Genomic DNA, 10,671 nt, shown 5'->3' on the forward strand with positions numbered 1-10,671 from the left:
TTTATCGGTATGCCTAGAATGACCGCGGCCACATAAAATTACAAATAACAATTATTCCTTTTTTTTATATAACAAATTTATTCAAAATATTCAACATTTTGATAATGTATACAATAACATACACAAAAAAGCTTTTTTTATTATTTCATTACACATTGGTTTTAGTATTAGAAAAAGATTAAAATAAAAAAAGAAAAATCATTTCCTACGGTGGTTTTGTTTAACTTGCCGAAACGACGCACACGTTGTGTTAGAAAATAATAATCAATAAGATATACATACATACATACATATATAAAATATACATAAATGCGACATTCACTTTTCGAAAGTTTCAAATTTATTGTCTACTTCATATTGTAGACTTTGATTGTAATTTCTTTACAAGGCTGAGTTGTTAATATGTTGACCATTTAGACCAAAGTCTACAATATGCTTTCTAATTAATCACTGTTTTAAAAATATTATATATATATATATACACATTATAGATATAAACGTACATGACGGTGATTATCAAAGTAATTCAAGTCGCAAATTAACAAAAAAAAAAGGTATTGATGCTGTTTCAGTTCGGCCATCTTGCTACATAGACCACTTTCATAATCACTGACATGTACATGGACATTTTTAGCGATTAAAATCAATCAGTCGATTCCGTTATAAAAAAATTGTGATCCCTTAACTGGAGCTAAACAAATCATATCGTTAAATAAATGCCGTGTATATTTTTTTTTAACCGTTTTACATTAATATGTATGTAAACTAGAATGTATAAAAAAATCTAGGAAAATAAGTAATTTTAAAATATAAAATATATATAGGAAAAAGAAGGAATTGAATCACATATTTATCTTTTTCAGGAATGATAATTTTTTTTCTTTTTTCATAAAAAATAATTACGACAAAAATTAATAACAAATTATTTAAATAGGAGGCACAATCATTTCAAATATTAATCAAGAGTAAGACACGATTAAAATTCTTACAATCACACTATTGATATTACAATAATAATAATAATATACAATTTGAGTCATTTAAAAATATATTTTTATTTACCGTACCCTCATATATATTTATATATGTATATGATTTATATCCGAATTCTTAATTATCACTCCCCAATAATTATTGGTCAATCAATTTAAAAATTACTTATTTATATGTACATATATTAGGGGTACCGGAAAGAAATCCATTTTTACTCTATGTATGTTTTTAATAACCACAGAAAATTATCGAATTATACAACTATCACAGAAACTTATAAATTACCACAGAACTATCAAAGAGAATATAGGAACATTTTTAAGGATCGGAAAAACAAACAATGGTTTTTGTCCTGCATGCAGGAAAAAGAAGGGTGATGGAACACGTGGTTTTTTTTACCATTTTTCAGGGAAAAACGCTATTCTTTTTATACCTCAAACCATAATATGGTTTTTTTTTTATGGTTTTTCATTTACCAAACCTCGCTCCTTCTTATTACTACCTATTTAGTTCCATGGATGCCACAGTAAGAAAAAAATTCAACAGCGTGAGTGATGTGGTAAACCATCTATTAACATTTATTAATTAAAAACTGGCAAGATTTATCAAGAAAAGGATTGAAATATCGACAAAAAGATGGTAAAGAGTCATGAAAATTAGAGGAGATTATATTTTGGAGTAAAATGTGCAAAAAAAAATTAAAAACTGAATGTTTAAGTTGATCTGCTAAAAAAATGGATTTCTTTCCGGTACCCCTAATACATATGTATATATATGTGCATATACATACGTACATAAATGTATGTAAAAAGATAAAACATCAATTTACTGTGTAATTTTAAATATTATAAGCGATTTAATTTTTTTCATCGTAAATTTTATTCAATTAAAACAAATATTCGAGACGGAAATCGTGCAGCGTTGATAAATTTGACAATAGAAAATTTAGGAAGATTGTACTAAAACTATGTACATACATACATACAAACACTCGTGTTGGAAGAAGTTAAATCTGGAAGATTTAAATAAGTGACGTGCATTACATTATTGCATATTAACAACACACGCTTTTTAAAAAGACTATATAAAAGGTATTTTAGAATGTGATATTAAATACTTTCTAAATATCGAAAGACATTAAAATTATTTACATTTACAATATTATAATTATGCAATAATTTTTCAATACATATAGAATATATGCTCTATAATATTAAACTTTGGTTTTTGCTTTTTATACATACATACATAAATAAAATAGTTTCCTAATCTTCTAATATATATATATATATATATATATATATATATATATATATATATATATATATATATATATATATATATATATATATATATATATATATATATATATATATGTATATATATATATATATATATTGATAATGTGAAAAGTTGTGCAAACATTCACGATAAAACTCTAATCAGATTTGGCACAAATCGACACGTAAAAACACTTAAAGTTCACTTGAAGATTTTTAAACAACTATGAATTAATTAAATACCCAGACACTACAAGACAATTTTATTGCAAGATTGAGCAAAATTTTAATCAACACTATCAAACATTAAAATAATATCAAAAATTTCAACAGTTTCGTTTCAAATCATCGTCGACGAGTTACAATCTACAATATAAATCCTGATAAATTCACTATTTGTACAAACGCTGAAATAGCTCTGCTATCAAGTCGACTGAATACATACAGAATACAAATTGACGCAAACCATTAACACGTTTAGTGCTCGAGTAGTAATTTCACTTCAAGATCGATACTGCATCTGGGCTATTGAAACTCGTTAAAAGTTACAGCAAACACAATATATCACGGACATATTATACACAGACATTTTATTATTACACTAACGTGAACTACAGTGAGCTCCAATACATTTAAATTTATCAATCAAAAGATTACCCAACTGTCAAACTTGCTATGTTTCTATTTTAAATGGCTTTTATTTAATCAATCATTTCATAAATGAAATTATACAAACATTGTGCTTTAATGGTAACAACTATAACTACATACATATATATACACAATGTAAAACAACAAAATGTTCATATTTACAAAATTAAATAATATAATGATCGAATCAAATCATCACAAGTACAGTAAGCATCCAATTGTATAGACCCACCATTTTACATATAGACAAATGTTAGCCATTTCAATTTAAAACCAATCTCTCACTGAGCTGTAATTTAGACTATTTTTTTATTATACAGACTGTCATGTCACAAATATAAACAATACCCTAGTGTGATTTTTTCATAAATCGAACGATAAACTGTGACGGGCCAAAATTTTTTAACATATAAAATTGCATAACTATACATTTATTTAATAAAAACATAATATTTTTCATTTTAAAGTCACACTGACTATACATACACATATGATAAAACTATTATTGTATGATATCATCATGAATCATTCACTCATATTTATTTCCACACTTAAATATCAGGCAAGAAATGGAATTTGAATTTAAAAAAAAAGGTCTCCTTGTAATCAGATCTCACAATTATATTCATGTATAATTGACTATAAAGTAAAAATGTTAACTTTATACTCAATGTTTAATAATAATAAAGTGCGTTTTGTAAACAATGTATCAAAAAAGACTAGAATCCATTTGAAAAACAACAAAAAAAATTTGCATGAAAGTATAAACAATCGCATTGTAAAAATATCAAAAATTATACATTATATAGACAGACTTTAGGTGTGAATAAGTTGTTTCAACTCAAATTTTAAAATAAAATATACATTAAAAAAAATTCGATGTGTCATGAACTGGCAACTTTGTACTAGTACATAGAAGTGAAAGATATAACAAAATATCACAAAAAGTGCGCTCATCTCAACTATCTCATTTTCTTCCCGCTCCCAAGAGTAACAGAGTTATGTTAAAACAGTTAAATTTTTCAGTGTTATATATATATATATTATTATATAATCTACAAAACTTAAACGTTACACCAAAACTTATCTCCACGTTTAGTAAACAAATCAAAACGTACATATATTTTTTTGCAAGTTAATGCTTTTATCGTCACCATAGATTAAACATGCTTATTATGCAGTGACGTTGTTTTAGAACAACAAAAAATCACATTAATATAAATACACATTAGTAAATACATAATAAAAAAAAAACATACGGGTATTATATACACCACAATTTATATACGCAAATCAGTGTTAACGCATTTATCAAACATTTAGCTCAATTTAGCATGCATAGTGGCACCTACAGTATTAAAACATAATATCAACGGTGACCTTCGACTAATTCCCTCTCTTCTGTCGACAGCTCGCCCGTTTGAACATCAAAATTTGAATGAGACGACTCTAATATTTCACAATAATGGCTCTGAAATGTCAGTGATGTGCCGAAAAAGTTGTCGGATCTATACAATAGTCGGAGTTCCGGGTTCACTGGGACCGGACGACTCGGGCGTGCTGGTTCGCAACAGCCCGATCATATGCTAGCTGCCCATCAGGGACGTCGAGCTGCTCGACGACGTCAAACCACCCTCGGCTTCTATCAAAGCCAACGTCAACTCCTTCCTGGCCTTCTGCACCACCCACACCATCAGCGTGATCCCGATTGTAATCTGAAACACACCACAGCAATAGAAAGACAGCTCGTTGACGAGGTGGATATATGTATATCGATTGCGAATTATATACCTGGCACGCGAACATGATGTATCCGGTAATGTGGGACTCTTGCAAGACGTCGTGCATGGACCGAAGAGTTGAACCGAGGTACACGTTGATAATTTGAGCTGGAAGCAATCCTAGAAGGGTCGCAGCGTGATAGCGAAGTCCTCCTACGTTACTCACCTGAAAGTAAACAATTATTTAATTACATATAGAGCGTAATTTGGCAAGTATGTAGAATATTCATGTTAGACAAGACTTGAACGAATCGTAAGAGGAAAACTTGAGTAGAAACATGAATATAGAGGGAGATACAAGACCGATTAAAGAGAATTTCATTTTGAAATGAATAATACATACTTAGATAAGCACATTGTATTATTTTATTTATTTTTATTACATACATAAGGCTCGGTGGTTGCGTTTATGTTTAACCACTTTGTCGCCATAAGTGCACCGGTGCGCGCTCCTTCGTACTTAAGGCTATGACTCGAATAGCTCGAATTTGCGAGAAACTAAGGGGGGGATACTAATTCATTAGATCCGTCACAACAATTAAGCTAGAAAAATGGGAAAAATTCTAGCAGATGATCGATCTGCGTTTAAATAACCGCAAGATCTCGCCAGCAGCGTATTTGGCCGGGGCTTGAACCTACGACTTCTCTACTAGTATGAAATAGCTCTACCAGTGCACTACACTGTGTATTATGTATTATGTAGACGGTTACACGACAATTGGTGCAAGTCCAAAAGGTTCAACGACAAAATGTACCCGAAAATCAGTGCACTGACAAAATGTACCCGCGACAAAATGTTCACGCGACAAAATGTACCCGCGACAAAATGAATAATTTACTTTTTATGTATACGATAAAAAGTAAATTATTCATTTGAAATAAAGAAAATTTTGGAGACGGTTGAGAAGCCCTGCCATATAAAATAATTCAATGTAATCTGCAGTTCATACGCTTAAAAAGTTTTTTTTTCCAATTTAAATAAGTAAATATTTGATATTGCTAAGAACCCCTAACATTTAAACTAATTCAATGACATCTTAAAATGATATTCAATGAGTCACAATGATATTCGCTTAAAATGTAATTGTTCAATTTAAATAAGAATATGTTGGTGCGGTTGAGAACACCTGTAATTTATACTAATTTAATAACATCCGCGATCTATACGATAAAAAGTACCATATACATCGATAAACATTTTGTCGCGGGTACATTTCGTCGCGTGAACATTTTGTCGCGGGTACATTTTGTCAGTGCACTAATTTTCGGGTACATTTTGTCGTTGAACCTTTTGGACTTGCACCAATTGTCGCGTCCCCTACGTAGACGGCTTAATAAATGAAGGAATTATGTATAATAGGAACACATGGATGAGAAGCATGAATATAAAGGAGACCAGTTGTAAATAATTAGCAGGAATTGTGGTTAGAAGAATAATTTTCATAAGTAGGCCTCGGATTTTAACCAGGGCAATATCCTTTTGAAGAGAGGCAGTTACCAATGGGCTATGTTGGTAGGTAACCCATTATATAAATTAAATCTAAAAGCTAGTGGAAATATAACAAACAACATTCTCTTCTTCCACTATCAGCCTAAACATGTCCTTGGCATATACACTATTTTTACAAGGCTCTTCTATATATTTTTTTTTAATTTTGTTCCTTGCAGTTCAAAGAAATATTCGATATCCATTGATATTCGATATATTAGATATCCAAGAAGAATGTTGAGAAGACGAATCAAAGACTATATGAATTATAATTGATGAAATGAACAAAAGTTGAAATAATTCAAAGACGCTTTTATTAAAATGAAGTCAAATAATATGTAGGATATTTGTTATACATTTTGTACAATCAACCCTTTGAGTGCTGACCGTCTTTTCTGTTGAAAGCCCGCTGAAAATTTCGCCAACATTTCCAACTAGAATTATTTAGAAATCCAATAGAGAGCAGATATAAAAATTGTAGCTAATCCAAACAAACCCTAGATAACTACCGCAGAGGATTTCCGAATATTGTAAAGGTCTGTTTAGACTCTAATATATCTTGCAACAATATAAAATAAACAAAAGTCAATTAATGAATATATTTTTCCAAAACTAGTTCCATCTTCTTCATTGTTGTTAAAATGTAATGCTCACAATCTAAATGCCAAGCCACAATCGAAAATACTCAGCAGTTAGAGATCTCCATCTGGAAATTCTGCTATGGTTATAAATTCAGAAATTCCGGTGTAAACCAGTCTTTATAAATCGTTGAAAAATGTATGACATCGAACACACGACCCATGTTCAATACATTTTTTTTTCAATGCTACCTGGAAAGGCTTAGCGGGTAGTATTCTTGTTTACTTTGTACAAGCTCAAAATACAACGCCTATCGGCGTTGGTCAGCATTTAAAGGTTTAAGCACCCCTTTAATAGTAATAAAAATATAGAATAAGAATAAAGTTGAAGTTATAAAACTTTCAGCGTTTTTGTAATTACTATGAATGTTGAATATTGCTGGTTTATGTATACTAATGATTGGAAAATGTGATTAAAGTAACAAAGTAGACGTAACGTATAATCGCCTTAGTATGAAGGTTGTTTCGTAATGACATCGTTTGAGGAAAATATTCAAGTCGTTAGAATTCTAAAATAAGAAATAATTATTGAACTGTTTACCCTGTACACGTACAAGTATGCATAAATATACATTTGCGTGCATACATAAATACTTCCAACACGTTGCGAAATTTTTAATTGAAGATTCGATCGAATATTTGTGATGTAATAAATTACAATTAGTAACAATGAAAATTCTTTTGATAATATATAAATAAATGTAGATTAATAATGTTTACTGATCGAATTAAAAAAGATTAAATTCGGAATTGTCATTGAAGTTTTTGTTTCACCTTTTTATTTAAAGGAAATGTGTAAAATTTTAGAAAACAAAAAACGAGTGCAATTATATAATGTAATAGTCGGCAAATAACATATATTATACGAATTTATACAAGAGAATTGTGTACATTTCAAGTCAATTACAGACTGCAATTATATTCATCTGTGTGCGTTATACGCTGTAAATAGCATATTACAGAAATTAAAGACAAAGTAAATACGACGAAAAATAAGAAAGTTCAACAGGTAAAGAATAATGACTCGGGGAAAACATTATATATATTGTTCCGAGAAATATTGTATAGCATTCAAAGTCTTCACGGACAAATACATTTCTCAGAAAACGTTAGACTCGCTGATTTCTATCGATTTTTCATTTAAGTTTTTCATATTTAATGTTTAGAATTTATATATAATACATACACGTACATATCATTTATAAGGTTTGTGTATCCTAAATAGTGCATTTCTACATAAGTGACTGAATAGACAAGTGGTTAGCATATAATGTTTTGAACAGAGTGGTCACGGGTTCAAATCCCATTGGTTTCTGCTGACCAGACCTTGTATTTGTGACTCCAGGTCGATTGTTTCCTATCAGAGTTTGCCAATTCATCTGATTTTCATTGAAGCGGTTCCAACACATTGGCAAACTTATTCAAATCTCCAGTTTTCAGCAATCTCGAATTTCGCTGAATTGTATAAAATGTTGAAAGTTTACAAATTTGACCATAAATATCTCTGTGGATGTCAATTGATATGTATTTAGGTACTTTATATAATACTAATAATATTTTTATCAAATGTACAATGTTTCTGGCCAGGAAGGCGCATTGGGTATACCTGTTAAGCCTTCCCGATATAAATTAAACATTAAAATACAATATCAAAAGTTGACATTATTTGATATACAGTCAGCATTATTCCGTTAACATCGGTGATTTGATTTATTTATTTTTTGCTAACGTCTCCCGTTCGATAAGTGAGTATCATTAAGCTAAATAATTAATGAGTTTACCCTGCAAAATGAACGCATCAAACTGAAAATAAAGATGACTTACGGCGAATATAGTATTCTGAATCCCGAACGGAATGGGCGAGAGTCGAGCGAAGACGACGATGCGAAAAGAGTGCGGTCCTGAAATAACCCTGAGGAGAGCTCGAGCAGAGTCGGAGCGGAGCAGCCTGCGGAGAGGTGCAGCGGCCGAGCCCAGTCGCCGGATGACCTGATGAGCCACGAAGACGCCCACGTTGGCGGAGACCAGCACGAGGGGGAGAGCCCACACGCCCAGCAGGTAGCCCGCGGACACCAGCAGCACCAGATAGCCCACGGCTACCGGGAAGCTGACGAGCGTGAACAGGGCCAGGAAGAGGGTGCAGACGAGCCACGCGGACTGCGACTGCACCCACACCAGCGCTGCCCGGAGCCAACCGCGGCACAACCAGGCGACGCCTAGCAGGAGACACGCGGCCAGAGCCGACAGCAGGATCGACAGGATGGGCGAGAGGCAGCCGCGACACCAGCCTCGACACTTGCCTCTCGACACACTCGAGACTCCGACTCCGACTCCGACTCCGACTCCGACTCCGACTCCCACTCCGACTCCGGCTCCGACTCCTGCCGCGCCCGCTCCGCCCACACCCGCCTCGACTTGCGCCTCCTCCATTCCCACCATCTCCGATCGACCGATCCACCGATCAGCTGATCAACGGGAACGCATTATGAAAATCTACGCACAATCGACACGACGACGCGACGGCCCACAACGACGGCCTCCAACTGACAGCTTGTCTCCACACAGGTCTACCACACCCCCTCTGTCATCTACAGATATAAACATTCGGTTCGGTCTATTCGTGCGCAATTTCCTGCCAGTCCAACTTGTGCGTAATTGACAAAGCGCGCAGTCATTAAAAAAACATGACTCCGACTCCGATTTTTAAAATGTAACATCTAATATCTCTTTACTACTAATACTGGGTGCCCCACATAAAGGTACAATGTTGGTTCCCGAAAAAATGCACTAAATTGCAATGGCTACGTCCACACTATCGATATCTACACCTAAATAGCAACCACAAGTTGCAATATGGGAACTGGTGTAGGCATATAGTACAACTGAAATGATCTCATCAGGTCACTGCGACACATATCTAGGAAAGTCATTAACGCATGGCACACGCTCGCCTCGTCAAAAGGTCGACACGTGTTTCTATACACGTGTCTGGGAAACAAAGGAAGAACACACTGAACCCATAAAAACCACGAACTCCGTCCAGGCGTATGAACCCATAAAACCACGCTCGCAGCATAACTAGGGCAGCGCGAGTACCAAGAACAAAAGATGTGCACACGACACACTTCAACCCAAAACGTTTATAAAGCAACGCAGCAACCTCCACCGGCAGAGTGAGCCTCTAGAGTTCAACTAGATCACATTTCCGAAGAAACCTCTTCGTACATACAATAACCATTGTACCAAATTGAACAAAAATAAACGATCCTCTTTCAAACTCAACTGAATTTCCATAGGCCGGGAAACGGTCGAAACCTTTCACTCGACCACCTGTTCTATACTGGATATGGAAAATTTCGTAAATATCTGGTGTAGATATCGGTAGTGTGGAAGTAGCCATTGAATAGTGGGTAAACGGACTACTAGTCATATGTAAACCAGTCACAGGACAACCGGTCGCTCTAGATCGGTCACACGTGATCATCCGTCACACTAAAACTGGTCACGCGAAAACTGGTCACGAGAAAACTGATGACACCCTAAAATCGGTCACGAGAAAACTGGTTGACCGATTTTAGGGTGTGACCAGTTTTCTCATGACCAGTTTTAGTGTGACGGATGATCACGTGTGACCGATCTAGAGCGACCGGTTGTCCTGTGACCGGTTCACATTTGACTAGTAATCACCGAACCGAATAGTGGCGCAGTTTCGAGAAGTCCTAATTTTCAAAGATGCTCATAAAGAATTTACGCAATAGAATTCAAATACCCCCTTGGCGCTTTTTTGTAGAATTCTATTGCGTTAGTTCTTCTTGAGCATCTTTGAAAGTTTGGATGTC

The 10,671-nt window shown here is 33.8% G+C and overlaps 2 protein-coding genes across 5 annotated transcripts in view; both read right to left on the reverse strand.

Annotated features, from left to right (window-relative positions):
• Nucleotides 1-10,671, reverse strand: part of Cnep1r2 (CTD nuclear envelope phosphatase 1 regulatory subunit 2) — a 141,858-nt gene that overhangs the window by 90,428 nt on the left and 40,759 nt on the right. The window lies entirely within an intron of this gene.
• On the reverse strand, nt 4,055-9,380 carry LOC143914559 (transmembrane protein 64). The gene is made up of 3 exons (XM_077434819.1): nt 8,657-9,380; nt 4,716-4,871; nt 4,055-4,639 (listed from the first exon to the last, which is right to left on the reverse strand). Exons 1-3 carry the CDS (start codon nt 9,269-9,271, stop codon nt 4,511-4,513), a joined length of 900 nt encoding a protein of 299 aa, XP_077290945.1. The 5' UTR covers nt 9,272-9,380; the 3' UTR covers nt 4,055-4,510.

The sequence above is a fragment of the Arctopsyche grandis genome, chromosome 7, assembly GCF_051622035.1.
Source record: "Arctopsyche grandis isolate Sample6627 chromosome 7, ASM5162203v2, whole genome shotgun sequence".
Classification (NCBI taxonomy): domain Eukaryota; kingdom Metazoa; phylum Arthropoda; class Insecta; order Trichoptera; family Hydropsychidae; genus Arctopsyche; species Arctopsyche grandis.

Bases quoted from the DNA above. Each gene is read 5' to 3' on its own strand.
- LOC143914559 (XM_077434819.1), bottom strand. From the start codon at position 9,271: ATGGTGGGAATGGAGGAGGCGCAAGTCGAGGCGGGTGTGGGCGGAGCG. The intron at 4,872-8,656 runs GTAAGTCATCTT...GTTTACTTTCAG, and splicing joins TTCAGAATACTATATTCGCC to GTGAGTAACGTAGGAGGACT. The intron at 4,640-4,715 runs GTATATAATTCG...GGTGTGTTTCAG, and splicing joins ACATCATGTTCGCGTGCCAG to ATTACAATCGGGATCACGCT.